The sequence below is a fragment of the Anarrhichthys ocellatus genome, unplaced genomic scaffold (assembly GCF_004355925.1).
Source record: "Anarrhichthys ocellatus isolate YVR2014 unplaced genomic scaffold, GSC_Weel_1.0 scaffold25, whole genome shotgun sequence".
Lineage (NCBI taxonomy): Eukaryota > Metazoa > Chordata > Actinopteri > Perciformes > Anarhichadidae > Anarrhichthys > Anarrhichthys ocellatus.
Window position 1 is genome coordinate 5,046,641 of NW_022280055.1, and position 14,042 is coordinate 5,060,682.

At 44.4% G+C, this 14,042-nt stretch overlaps 1 protein-coding gene across 2 annotated transcripts; it reads right to left on the reverse strand.

Moving 5' to 3' along the window:
• Positions 1-6: 6 nt before the first annotated feature.
• Positions 7-13,730, reverse strand: map3k7 (mitogen-activated protein kinase kinase kinase 7). 2 transcript variants are annotated; one of them, XM_031861587.1, is made up of 18 exons: positions 13,499-13,730; positions 12,798-12,917; positions 12,551-12,661; positions 12,301-12,366; positions 12,097-12,142; positions 10,651-10,789; positions 9,667-9,791; positions 8,003-8,131; positions 7,466-7,596; positions 6,429-6,510; positions 5,861-5,985; positions 5,635-5,782; positions 4,907-4,987; positions 2,945-3,012; positions 1,308-1,404; positions 903-964; positions 477-592; positions 7-227 (listed from the first exon to the last, which is right to left on the reverse strand). In XM_031861587.1, the coding sequence occupies exons 2-18, from the start codon at positions 12,888-12,890 to the stop codon at positions 47-49; spliced, it is 1,800 nt and encodes a 599-aa protein (XP_031717447.1). In that variant the 5' UTR covers positions 12,891-12,917; positions 13,499-13,730; the 3' UTR covers positions 7-46. The 2 variants fall into 2 exon arrangements, with proteins under 2 accessions (XP_031717447.1, XP_031717449.1); XM_031861589.1 differs by lacking the exon at positions 4,907-4,987 and having other exon boundaries at positions 12,798-13,730.
• Between the last annotated feature and the right edge of the window lie 312 nt (positions 13,731-14,042).

A 14,042-nucleotide genomic window follows, 5' to 3' on the forward strand; every position in this document is an offset into this window, starting at 1 on the left:
GGGGGGGGGGGGGGATTGGTAGCAGTTCATAGACGTCTCTGTCTCATCACGACGTGCCCTGTCTCTTCTGTTGCTGGACCCGGATCAGGTCCAGCTGCTTTTTGCACTTCTGGTAGTACGTGGACAGACTCTTGTTCTCCTCCAGCAGCTTTTTGTGCTCCTGCACCAGACGGGACGTGTTCTGCTGGTCCTTCTCGTCTTGGTCCAGTTCAGCGATGAGCTCCTTCCTGCGCAGACGGGATATGAAGCGCTGTTATCTTTTATAGCGAGGGCTGCTGTTTTTTGGCCGCTTGTTTTGGATCGATTCAAAACTAACATGTGGAATTTATTCGACTTAATGAATTTAGTGAATTACTGCTCCGCTCGTTTCTGGAGCCTCCACTGCCTCACTTGAGTGGCATGAATCTGTATCATTATTGGTCATTTTTTACCATCTGCAGTGTAGTACACAACACACTTGTTGCAAGTCAACGTACTTTCTCTGGATCAGCAGGGCGATCTCCGTTTGCACCTTCAGGTATTCTTGGGCCATCTTGCAGTGCTGCTCAAACACAGCCATGGACTCTTTGGAGTTGGGACAAGGAGCGAGAGGCTGGAAGAAAAACAACAACACGCATGCTGCTGTTAATTGACGTCTGCCCACGCATGACGGCAGAATGTATTTATACCGGCTAGTCTGAGCAGTTAATAATACCCCAAACATCTCACTGGTGCTGCCAACGTGTATTTATATGCACATTCCACTTTTCAGACAGCATCATGTTTTCAGGGCTAATCCCTTCATAATGAAGTCATTCACAATGCCCTTCAACTCATCTTTGAGAGGAAAAGAGCGGCGCCGCAACACCACCCAAGTTAAAGTTGCGATCGGACAATATTTAAATGAAACGACGACGGTGTACCTGCAGCTGGTGATCCAGGGTGAGATAAGCCATGGGAATGGAGTTGTCCGAGCCGTTGGTGTCTGAGGAAAGAGAGGAAAGAGAAAAGAGTTGGTTTTTCTCTGTGACTGCACGGGAACGGCGTCGGCTGTTCCACCACCCTCAGAAATAACCTTTCTGACCGCCTCCTCAGCTCGGGCTGACCCGAAATCAGTGATCCAACACTACAGTGTCTCCAGTGGAGCCTGACAGATGTAAAAACATCTGGCCACAATGACACAGATGCTGTTACAACCGCCGTGTTTGCAAAATATTAACAAAATGCATGCCAGTCAGGGGGGCATTCACACTTCCATCTGTTTGGCCTTATGAAGACAAAAGAGGAAACACTTTTATGCAAACACATCATTTTGGCTTTGCAAGTACCTGTGGGTTCGTCGGGGGAGAAGTAACCCCTGCTGCTCGTCTTGTCAGGCATCATCCTCACACTCGGACTGGAGGACCGGCTGCTGTTCCTGCTCCCCTAAGAGAGGACACGAGACACCCGTCAGTCATCTGGCGAGCCAGTCACGGCTCCCGAGTGGCAACATGTGACCTGGGCCACCACAAAAAATAAAGAGTGAAAAACCAATAATGCCGCTCTAATCTGCTTATCATGCACATTTGGAGGCGTGGGCCAAATGAAGCTGAATTCCATTCATACTGGAGTACGTCCAGCCATCAAAGGGATGGTGTGATAGAATGTCATTGAAAATAAGGAGAATTCAAACAATGAACACTGGTCTAAAATGACCAAACAGACTGTTTTGTATGCAGTGAATCTGAGGTTAGTGTCTCTGGATCCAAACATGGGAATAGAATCAGAACAGTAACAAAGCAAAACTCACACAAACACACAACTCCATGATCAATGGCGCTTGTCACGCTACTGGGAATCTGAACAGGGAGCACGGCGCGATTTATCTTCTTCAGCGAACAGTATTTGTGTTCAAAGTCTTCACGCTGAACTCCAGATGAACTTCTGAGTGCACAAAGCTGTGGCTTTACATCCATTACAAATGGAGACAAATGTTTGGGAAAGCAGGAGAAACACTCCCGAGCCCCGGAGTCCGTTTGAAGCCCAGAGAGGTTTGAGAAAAAAGGAGCGCCGGGCTGTTCGTCTGACATATCAAACACGTGTCATACTCCGTGACCTCTCCTCCCAAAGGGGTTCTCTCTCTTGATAAAGAACGCTTCTGAAAGACGGCATCAGTCACACATCCACAAGGCTTCCGCGGGAGGAATGATGACAGCGGCAATACAAAGAGATAAACCCCTTTGGTCGGGTTCTGCTGGAGTTCATCCGAGCATCATAAAGCTTACATTTGAAGACGAGGTGTTTATTAGCTTCCATGTTAAATAATATTAAACAACAATGGAAGTGCTTTTGACATTGATTTTTTTTAAATAGGCTATGCATTACCCCAAAAATCTAAATAGCCCATGAAATAAGGAATATCAATCTCACATTATTCATGATGCATCAACAGTAAATATTTTGAGTTATTCTCGGTTTGTTTGTGTAGCGGGTGTGTGTGGCGCTGTCCCGGGTGCTGAAACGCAGCGCAGGAGATCGATAGACAGTCTCAATAAAGCCAAGTCTTTCATGTTGGCGTAAGATACAGTCTATGTATTCATATATTTGTTTATAGGCCTACATACGAGCAAATTCGTTTTTATGGGAATAAAAAGGAAAAGCCTTCAAGTCCCATTTTTGCCGTCTTCTTTCATTAGACAACAGCAAAGCACAATAGAAGTTATTAATGACCACAAGTTTGAGGAAAGTATTTTTTTTTGTTTACAATTACACATGCCACGAGAAAAAAATAAAATAAATAGATATATACATACACATATATATATACATTACCGCAGTAACTGTTTTCATGTACTTTGACACGAGCGACAGAGGGCCACATGCCTCCTTCATTCAGAGAGTAATTTAATTTAGATTATCTTTGAAATATAACCGCAGCTACACCGACCCCTATCCGCTCTCGATCCCAACAGTGACCGTGTCTTACCTGGCTGGACTCTGTGCCGATGCCTGGCAGATCCTGCACGGACCGACGTCTCTGAGGCTCGCATGTGGCTGTGGACAGGACGGACAGGGGGGGGGGGAAGCTGCGGTTATATTTCAAAGATAATCTAGATTAAATTACTCTCTGAGGGGGGGGGGGGGGCAGAGAGTGAGACCCCGGCAGAGCTAGCAGACAGCGATGTTTGGTGCCCCGGGGACAGCTGCACTGATTTAACCCTCCGTGTGCTGGCCCGTCTACACGGCGCTGTGGCACGGCCAGAAGGGACGGAGGCTCTAAAAGGCACCCAGCACTTCTGACGGTGCACAACGAACACACACACACACACACACACACACACACACACACACACACACACACACACACACACACACACCACCGTAGACTAAACCTACCCACAAACACAATATACAGCATATAACATAGCACTCCCAGGTTTCACATAGCAATATGCAACACGACTATGTCATGTGTATTGGGATTACACGTTTTTTACTCCATAGTCTGCGCATTTCCCAAACTTTACATGACATGGGACACATCAAGTTGATTTCACTTACTCACTGAAAACTAATAGAGTGACTGGGTTTACCTCGAAGCTCTGTCTACGACACACTGAAGGCAGAACACATTAACAGACAAGCACACTGAAGAGAACACAAAGAACTTGTAGGACAGATTCGGCCTCCTCTGTTGTTGTTGTAATACACTGAGTGGAACTCGCTACAGTTATTTTTTTTTGTGTGTCACGAAACTGAATTGAATTTTCCTGCTATTGAAAAGTTTTTGTACCGTGACCTCATACCTGAGATATATACCGAATGGTGAACTTTGTATAGCGCTACATCACTACTCAATGGCTACCAAGGAGTTATGACCTCGTGTACACGAGCACTATGTAATAACATGCATCAGCTGACTCCTTTAGTCACCGGATTACATTCAACATGTTTCAAAATAAAAGCCCTTTTTTTCCTGAAATCTAGAGCTGTCCCCATTCCTTTCACTGGTACCTCTGCTTGTAATAATAGCTCTGACCCTCAATGCGAGAGGAATTAATCAAAAGGAGTTTTTTTCCAAAGTTAATGGATGTTAAGAGAGCAAGAGGGGGGAGAAAAAACCCACCAAAAAAAACAACAACCCACCAGCCAAGTCCTCGATGCATGAAAGGCAAGGACGAGCTGAAATGCAGAGAACTGGAGCACTGAGTTACTCGTGATCTGCTGCAGCCAAGCCAGCGAGGAGACAGAGAGGATGGGGACGTGAGTTAAAGGGTTCATCTCACCTGTGTCAGCCCAACGGATCTAATGATTGGATGCCCTAGAGTCAGCTCAAAATGTGTCGTTATTGACACAGGTGACGGACACTTAATGAGCTGGAACTAGATTTTGGGTGTAACAAAAAAAAAGTGACACCAGATGAGGATATTAACTCATGTCCCGCTTCTGCCAACTGGAAAATCACAGAAGACACAGAGACAAAAAGGCAACTCCGATGTGTGTTACTCCAGGACCGGCTCAACTGACCCTTTGCTAAGTCCCGCCGCTCGAAAGCGGACCGGCCAACCATAGTGTAGCATCCGCCAGAGTGATGTGGTGGGACCCTTTTACACTGTGATCTGTAGCATTAGCTTCTATCTTTAAATATTCGATTATATATATTCATGGAGTGCAGTTAGTGACAGTGTGGGCTCCACGGTAGCTCTGACAGCTAGTCAGACTAGCAGCGGGGGGCGGGGCTTAGCAAAGGGTCAATAACATCCTTTTCTTAAAAATAGAGACTGCCCTTAACATGCAACATCGTTAATATGAATGAACATTCCGCGGTTGGTATCATATGGAGTGACACACACAGGAGAGAGCCCCGTCAGAGAGCACAGCAACCCACAACAGCCAAGCCAAGCCAGCTCCACCCGGTCACCAGGAAGCCCAGTGGCCCCAGAGATACCTGTGACGACGATCTTGGGGACATCCAGAATGGTGCCGTACGATGCCGTTTTACGGTGGCCTCGTTTAAACTGCGGACGTGCTGCGAAAAACACACACATACACACATACAGCTGCGAACACGACAAGCATGCGGACTAAGACAGACTGGGTGGGTGGGTGGGGGGTCCCACGGCAGGACTGTGTGGAATCGTGGGCCACGCACATGCAGAGCATACAGTGCACGTGCACGAGCAGCATGCACGTCTGTTTCCAGACGCTGCTTTTTTCGGCACAAACGACAGCGGGGCGTTCGGACACAGAACGTCGGTGCTCGAATTACACGAACTCCATTCATTAACGTTGCATCAAAGTGTGACAAAACTAAAAGAGCAACAACAAAAGCCCTGACATACTCTCAAATGTAAATTCCTCAGCACTGGTGAGTCTGCTGTCTTTCTGCTGCCTTAGCGTTCAGGGGGGACATGGCTGTGTTTATATGAGGAATCAATCTACTCTATGTGATGAAAGCACATGAAAAATAAACTGACACAAAGTGTCGTGGGAGGAGTTTCTTGTGGACTTGGGAGAGGCCTCATTCCAACAAGACTTGACAATAACACTTGCATGCCTTCTGTGCAACGTTTCTTATTTAATTAGAACATTCTGAACCTCATAAGCGACATGCCCAATTTGCCTCGATGAGCTCCTCTTCCTGCTTCCGTGTGCCGTGTAAATGTCTGGCATTACCTGCAGGCGTAAACGGCATCTTGGGCTCCAGCTCCGACAGGTCGGCGCTCATTCTTTTGCTGTCCGACGACGCCAGGCACTGCGTCCGTGCGGGCAGACTCTCAACGCTGCCCCCCCTGGACAGAGGCAGAGTCCTCAGCGGGTCTGCCTGAGGGAACCAAAGACAAACCGTCACTACAGGAGCCTGTTTGGGACAATACTTAATCATACTGAAGAGTTGGTTTACCTTTGGCTTGAAGTAAGGGGCGAACTGAGGCGTGATCTTGATAGTGTCATTGCTCCCTTGAGAATCACTGTGCTCCATGTTGGCATCGCTTTTGCTGCTTGTGCTGGTGTAGTCCACGTAGGAACCTGGCATTCCCCGAGACGCAGGACAGGAGAGAGGCTTTATAGCTTTCATAATTTCTCAACTGTAGTGCCTTTTTAAGATTTTACAATGCATTTGCTGCTTATATTTGGTGTTTCACAACACTGAAAAAACATGTGGAAAAACTCAAAATAATTCAAAAACATTAAAAGACAGAATTTAGAAATGTAGGAGTCTTGCGATACCAGACAATCACAGATCTCCACATACCTATTATCTGGGGATTTAAAAACGCAAAGTTGAAAAACTTTGGATTTAGAGAGGCCAATCACAACCCCTTATCTACATGTGTGCGTATACCAGCAGCATTGAATGGCGGCAACAGTGAGTAAAACATCTGTGTGCGTGTCTGCATCATGGACAGCCGTGCAGTAAGTGCCGGGTACTGCTTTAACATCAACTTCCTGTGCTGGTGGGACTCCCGTACCTGTGCTAGTTGGAGAGTTGCTCTGCCCATCGTCTGAATACTGGTATGGATATTGCAGGGGTTCATCAGATCCTGGGAAGTACTGCCAAAAGAAGAAAAAAAAAAGCTTCAATTATGACTTACATTCTTATATTATGTACCTCTTATTTGCGCTGTTATTTGGGCAGAGATGGCCTGAAAACATCGGTTTCGGTTCGGTTCTAAATTGGACTGTGGGTTAATTTGTAGTGCGAAAGCAATTAAGACCAACCACAGGATTTTGACAGTAGATGTGTGATTTTTAGCTTCAATCTAAAAGCTAAACTACCAGTAAACATATGTGCTGATGGTTTACTGTCAAGAAAGGAAGAAAGAAATCTTCTAAGGGCACTTTCATAAGCCACAGTGCTTGTTTTCTCATTTAGTCTGGCTAGAAACATTTTAAGATTAACGATAGAATATAAAAGAATATAAAATAAAGTGCACACCAAACAGATAACAGTACTATAAACAAGTATGATGAAGTGTAATGTAAAGTGTCAAGTGTGTTTGAATGAATAAACAGAGAAGGGATGTGCAGGGGAGTGACCCGTAGGAAATTGTCAATATGAGGAGCCAGGCCGCTTTCCAGGATGACACAAACTCTGAATCAGCAAATATTCCTCCCGAGCTGCTGGAGTGACCGCATCACGAGTTAGACTTGCAGGTAATGACGTGCTGAATCAAAGTTCAAATATTTATATTCATTAGGTACCTACCTAAAACTACTGCTACTATTTGAATTTGCTTAAACTGAGACGTGTTGATTGAACTGTACGGTCATTTTGGAGGATGTAGATTGCAGTGCTGCAGGAATGAGTCAGAACACCTCGAAATGAAATGATTACTTTTATCCACCCCATTCATATCAATGAGGGACGGCCTACTGACAAGAACACCTCTCTGTGGAAAACGATACAGTGTGTACTGTAACTTTATGTCGCATTCAAACTTTACCTAATCCCGTTCATCCGCTCCAGTTTAATGAAAGCCTGGGAGAAAAGGGGGAAGCAGATTACCTTCATTAGATGAGTCATGATCTTCACTATCTCCTCCATGGAAGGCCGCTGAGAGGGGTCTTTAGACCAGCAGCGGGTCATCAGGCTCTCTAAGGGCTTGGGCAAATTATTGATTAAAGGAGGTCTTGTGCCTGAATGTGTAAGAAAAGAAACAAAAAAACAAAAAACAGTCAAACAAAGAAACAACATTTACCATCACACCAGACATAAATATTTCATATTTATGCTAAATCCCCCGTCTCCCGCTGCACCAACCATAATGTCTCAGGCAGGCAGATTCAAATATTAAACCTGTGGCCAGATGTTATTAGTGTCCCATTAGTATTCTCCCCCCATCCATCTCCGCACGAGCACAGGTGAACATGCCTTTCAGCTACACTCTCCTGCCAGGCTCTTCATACTCTCACAGTCTCCCAGCAGGCCTAGCGGGGCGGGCACGTCTGAAGGCTCACAGCAGCTGACAGCTGGACATGGCCTTTGCATCCTATAGCTCCTCCACCCACCCACCCCCCCCCACACACACAGTAAGTGACTCACCGTTGTGCACGGCCCACATAATGCGAAAGGCTGGTCCTCCGATTTCATCGAAGGGCTTCCTGCGAGTGATCACCTCCCAGAGAATGATCCCCCAGCTGAACACGTCGCACTTCTCGCTGTAATTGCTGCCTGCAACGTACATCAGAAGGCACAGCAACACTTAGGTCCTCTTCAAACGGGGCGGACAGGCTGCGTTTGACATCACTGACTGACTTGATAAAAAGGTAATTCTCCGTGGCACGTTTGAGATGAGAGAGAGGATGAGCCAGAGAAAGCACAGCAGCTTTTATCTCATCTCTGCTTTCACTGGGGAGGAGGAGGAGGACGAGGAAGAGAATAAGGGAGCAATTTTTTAACCGAGGAGCGGCTCCTGTGTTGCTTAATTACTTGGCCTATTATTGCAGAATTTAAGTGCACATCACGCACCTATTCAAAAAGTTGCTGTGTGGGTAAAGCGGATGCATATTAGTTGTAAAGAGTTCACAGAGAGGGCAGAAATGAGTTGTTTAATCGCACTGGAGTCTTGTAAGTTGCCTCCAAAAACAAGGTAACGGCCAAGAACCTGTCCCATCATGTAGAAGTACATTAGGCTCCTGGCTGAATGAGAACACACATTTTACACCGTCATCTCCTGGGGGAAATAAAGCCAGCAGCATCACTCCATTCATCGTCTCACTGTGCTTGGGAGACCACCATCAATAGAGCAGCAGAGTCAGGCTGCTGATGCTGACTCAAGGGTTAGTGCCACGATGCTGCAAGCGCTAAGCTGCCATTCAGGTGAATGGTGACCGGGCACAGGTGGGTGCAAGAACAAAGCATATACAAATGAGTGAGCTGTCGGGATGGGAATTCATGAGATTTATCGATTCTTTATTGATTCCGTTGCTGATTCAGTGTAATCTGTCAAAGAGTCTAAATATTATCCCTTTACTTTGTTATTGTCATCTATAGTGGTTGTTTGCATAAAAAACACAAAATTCAAATGATGTACTGTAATGATGTCAAATGAATAGTTGTATTTATATTTAAATATTTGCTTTAATGAAAAGAAAAATCTTGGTAAATACTTTCAATGATTTAAGCTGCTCAGAGCTAGTTTTAGGAAGTTAAAACAGGTCAAGTTTTACGGCAATTTACAAGATAACACGTCATGATCACGTTATAATTTACATTCGCCTAATACTAATTTCTACCAATCAGAGATTGAACCCATCATAATCATTGTAACCTCTGTTAGCATTAGCTGCTAGCATTGTTATTTAGCCAAGCAGGACTGTGCTGCGCAGAGGCTGCTAACGGCTAACAGAAACAGCTCTCCTGCTGAATTCAACACAGATTAGTTGTTTAAGATGTTGCATCAGCTGGGAAGAAATAGGGTGCTTCCCCTCAGAGTAATAGCAACTTCTCTGACAGTTGACAATGATGTTGCACATCACTAAGAGGAATCAATTGGCTCGGAGATATGCGATCTCAACGAATCAGACAAGCACTCAACGGGAACAAGTTCTCAAATCCTGTCCCTAGTGAGCTGGTTTCATTGGCTTGTGGTGATTCTGTGAGCATTTACAGAAATCAAACAATATACACTATTTAGATAAAAAACAACACCTAACAGGGCAGGTATCCAAAGCTCTTCAACTACTTGGAATGCCACTCATACTTGCCTTCAAATACCTCTGGGGCCATCCATGCTGCACTTCCTTTGTTGTTGGTCATGTGGGTCTGAATGTCACATGCTGTTCCAAAGTCACATATCTTCAGCACAGTGCCGCCTAACACTAGAAGCAGACTGGAAGAAAAACAAAAAGAGCAAGAAATAAACTCTATTAGATGCTGACAATGCTTTGAACTTGAAGTAATCAATTAAAAAAATAAATAAAGTTAACTTTCGGAGTTGTTTGAGTAAAAAGAAAAGGTGCTGTAATAAAAGAGTGCTATAACCAGCGACAGGTACAACGTACACACAGTGGTTTCAAAACTTTTATACTTCTGACGTCTTCTTTTTTCCCCAGATTGTTTCATTTAAAAGCTCTGAGCTCAGAAAAAGGATCCTTTTAATAGAAATACTCTGTGTGTGTGTGTGTGTGTGTGTGTGTGTGTGTGTGTGCATGTATGGAAATATGTTTCACGTAACAATATGAATATGCTTCCATCAGAAAAAATAACCAAATCCAAGCTTAAAATATTAATATTTTTTTAAAACAAGACATTTTTATACATGTCTCATTTAAATAAATGACAAACATTTAGTGAAAGTGCAGCCGTTTTTTCTTTTTCTTTGATATATGGCATCATAACTGTGTTACACTGCACAAACGTTTGAGTTCTCTCCACTTCCGCAGGACTTCAGAGTTAAATGGGGTTCAGTGTGTTCAAAATAAACACGAAAACTCTCTTTTAAAGAAGAGCTTGAGAGACAAGTTCAAACCCTGCCTACTCTGACACCTCTGCACACATCTGTAAAGACACAATAACCCCATATGTAAAGATATAAACGTTTACACTTCTGCCACACAATAATCTGATCAATTTCAAAAGTACAATATTTGTTGAACATGAAGTAAATCAAAGAAAAAGGGGGAAACCACCGGGCACTTTGCTGGCACAGTGAAACAGGAGACAAGAGAGTGAGGTGAGGAGGAGCATACTTGGGTGGCTTGAGGTCCCTGTGAATGAGAGCCTTTGGTTTCATGCCATGGAGATAGGCCACGCCCTGGGAACACTGAAAACACCAGCTCATGGCATGGGAAGCAGTGTAATAGGGGAGGGGTTCAGCACCATGCAGCACTGTGGACAAGAGAGCACAGTCACAACCACCACCACCACACACAATGAACCTACAGAGAGGAACCACGCAGGAAGTAGGGCTTCGAGACAGCTCTGTTCCAACCAAGAATTTCCTGGGTATTTTATTCCAGGGACTACTTTTCAAGGAACTTAAAAATTCCTTTCATCCCATTGTTGTCAGCGTTTCCATAGCGGTCTAAAGATTAGGTCAATTGGGAGTTGTTGTGTTTCAAAAAGGGGGCTGAACACAAGGCTAACACACAGGGCTGAACGACTTTCTCTGTCAGCGTTTTCCACAAGTTTATTCCAGGTGGGAAAACTGAGAACAGATTGTTCAAAATCAGCATTCACAAGGCAATATGGCGCCCATAGGGTAGCCCCCGAGAGTAACTCTGATAGAGATTCGGTAACAAGGGAGGAGAGCTTATTGTGAAGTGTGAAGCGCAGCGTTTCACACTGTGGGATTCACATCCTGGAAACAACAAAAGCATCCCGATTCGAAACCTTTTGGGAATAAAAGCCGTTCCAACCACTGATGCCCTGGGAAAGCAGATAAAAGGCCTATATGCTCACGAAACACGCACGCCAAAATGTCGATAATAATCCCTCACTGTAGAGGAGCTGTATGTACAGCAGGTCACATTGAAAGCAGGCCTGGGGGCTTGATTGAAACCTGTCAACGGTCCGACATCTGCTCACATTTCTTGACCCCATGTAACTTCTTTTAAACGATGTCGCTACATTCTCAGACCTCAACAATCGACTGAGTTATTATTACCAATAGCTATGATGGTCAAAACTGTCAAAACAAGACCCAAATTGCAATAAAAATAATTATCCAAGTGCCAACCAAATTCTGTGAAATTTGAGTAATACATTTGGTCAGCTTTAGTGGCCCACATCCACTAAGTTAAACTTATTAAAAACATAACATAACAGTCATGGGGGTCACGTGCACACAAATTCTATGATGCTGAACTTTGCAGACACATATGTATCTTTAATAACACATTATAACATTAATGCATATTGCTGTTTGTTACAGCTCCCTATTTCCCAGGTCCGTTGGGATATTAACTTGCAGGGACAAACAAGGTTGTGCCGCATGTCACTGTGCAAAGACTAGATTATCAAGGAACTGGGACAAACGACTGAACATGCAAACAGTGGGAGGGTTAAAAACTGAACAGGGCTGCTTCTCATGTCTGTGCAAGGCTGTGTTCCGTTTCACCACTAGCAAAGGTGAGACAAATACAGCCATCTGTAATACAGCAGTGTGTCGCTCAGCAGTATGCGTGTAGACTCACCATTGTACAATGACCCGCCTTCAGCGTACTCCATCACAAGGCAGACCTGAGAGGGAAGAGGAAAAATCATCAGAAACGCAACCAGAGAGATAATAGAAAACACACAGGATCGTACTGGGACATGCCGTTGCTGGGGAGTCGAATCGTCGATGTGGCTGCGCGGTTAAGAGAGCGTGACATGTAATACAAGTCCAGCCAACTTACTGGATTATTGCAAGAGCCGTACAACTTCACAATGTTGGGGTGATTCACACGCGAAAGCTGCCGGAGCTGGAGACAAAGAGGAAAAACGTCATCTGCATGCATGCTATTTAATACTTTCAGCACACAAATATGTATCACACAGGCTGTCATTACACAAACTCTGTCCCACTAGAACTTGACAGAGCGTGTGTGTGTTTGTGTGTCAACTAAACATGTTGCAGTCGTGGGGTAAAGACAATCACAACAATACCTCGACAATAAAGGCTTTCCTCTCCGATTCGCTCTCGATGGTCTTGATCGCGACATCGTTGCCTTTCCATTTGGCTTTGCAAACAACCCCAAAAGCTCCTCTCCCCACCACCTGAATAGGGACAGTACATCAGAAAGTTAACATTACTCCAAAGTAAACGTCAGCTCCTTGTCTTCTGGACGTTCATGTAGAGCATGAGCGTTTGGTCTTAAGTCGGTGTCAGACCACAAAACCAAACACAACCCACCTCCTCGACTTCAATATCCTCATAGTTGATTTCTTCAAATGGATATCCAGGAGGTGTTTCAAGTATATCGACGGATGGCAACGTTAGAGACATTACTAGCTAACGTCAGCTAGCAGCTTACTGAAAAGAGCAAACAGCAGACAAGAAGAACACATATGTTGACACCTTTTCACAGTTAAATTGGGCAAAAGAGAAGACTTGCTTCAAGACATTTAGCTAGCTACCACAATGGCACAATTGTAGACTAACTTGTCGTCGGCCAGGGACGTGGCTAAGTAACATAATGAATAACGTTACGGTTAGCTTTAGCTATACTTTAAAAGGGGGCCACACGGTTGGTTACACATCCTCTCAAACAAGATTCAACGGCTTAATGTTAGCCTCCTGTCAGCTAAGTTAGTGTGATGCAGTCAACCAACTGGCTAACCGCGTAGCTTAGCTAGCAGAGCGAGCTGTAGCTGCCCCAGCAAAAACTGTCACTGACACTAAAGAGTACTCAAAGTTAGCTTTTGCAACGTAATACGGGCCTATAGCATTATTATAGACTAGTGCTGACCACATTTAAACAGTACCATACAACATTCGCGAGTAAAAGCAAGATACTTAAGGCCTGCAGTATATTGGCTAGCCAGTTTGCGCTAGCTGGCTAGCCTGGTTGCTAACGCTAGGTACCGGGACTTAATTAGCTTTAACAATCCAACCCTTCGCAGTTGTCTTGTCACCAGTGCCGGTGGCTCTCTGGACATGGGGATATTTTCTGCTATTAATGTACAGAAAACCGAGGAATGACGTCCATTTTTAAAAATAGCCTTTCTCTATCCACTTGACAGCCAGACATAACTTTTTCACAACTCGTCTAGCTGGCTTTGCTAGGAGTGTATTTTTATTCTTCGCAGGAGCAGCTCCATCAGGAAGTGTGTGCGCACTGCAATTGTGTCCCCTGCACACTGACCAGGAGACCTCATTCATTAAAAAAGGAAAGGCTCTCGTTCATATTGTAACTTTTTTTTGTAACTTTCAAATGTAACTGTTATATACTGCGTGATAGTTTAAGCTATAAAAAAGCATCATATTTTTCAAGATGATTATTTGTTTTGTATGAAAACCGTGATTCAAAATGTAATTTTAATAGTAAAATATAGTGGAGCACAAACTAGAGTATTGCCCGCTGAATGAAACATTAGTGGAGTTGAAGTGTTAAGCAACACAAAATGGAAATACTCAAGTAAAGTAAAACTACCACAA

Excerpts from the sequence above, each read along its gene's own strand:
- map3k7 (XM_031861587.1), bottom strand. The coding sequence starts at position 12,890 with ATGTCTCTAACGTTGCCATCCGTCGATATACTTGAAACACCTCCTGGA. Across the intron at positions 12,143-12,300 it reads ACGGCTCTTGCAATAATCCA|GTCTGCCTTGTGATGGAGTA; the intron begins GTAAGTTGGCTG and ends CTTCCCTCTCAG. Across the intron at positions 10,790-12,096 it reads AGGCGGGTCATTGTACAATG|TGCTGCATGGTGCTGAACCC; the intron begins GTGAGTCTACAC and ends TCTTGTCCACAG.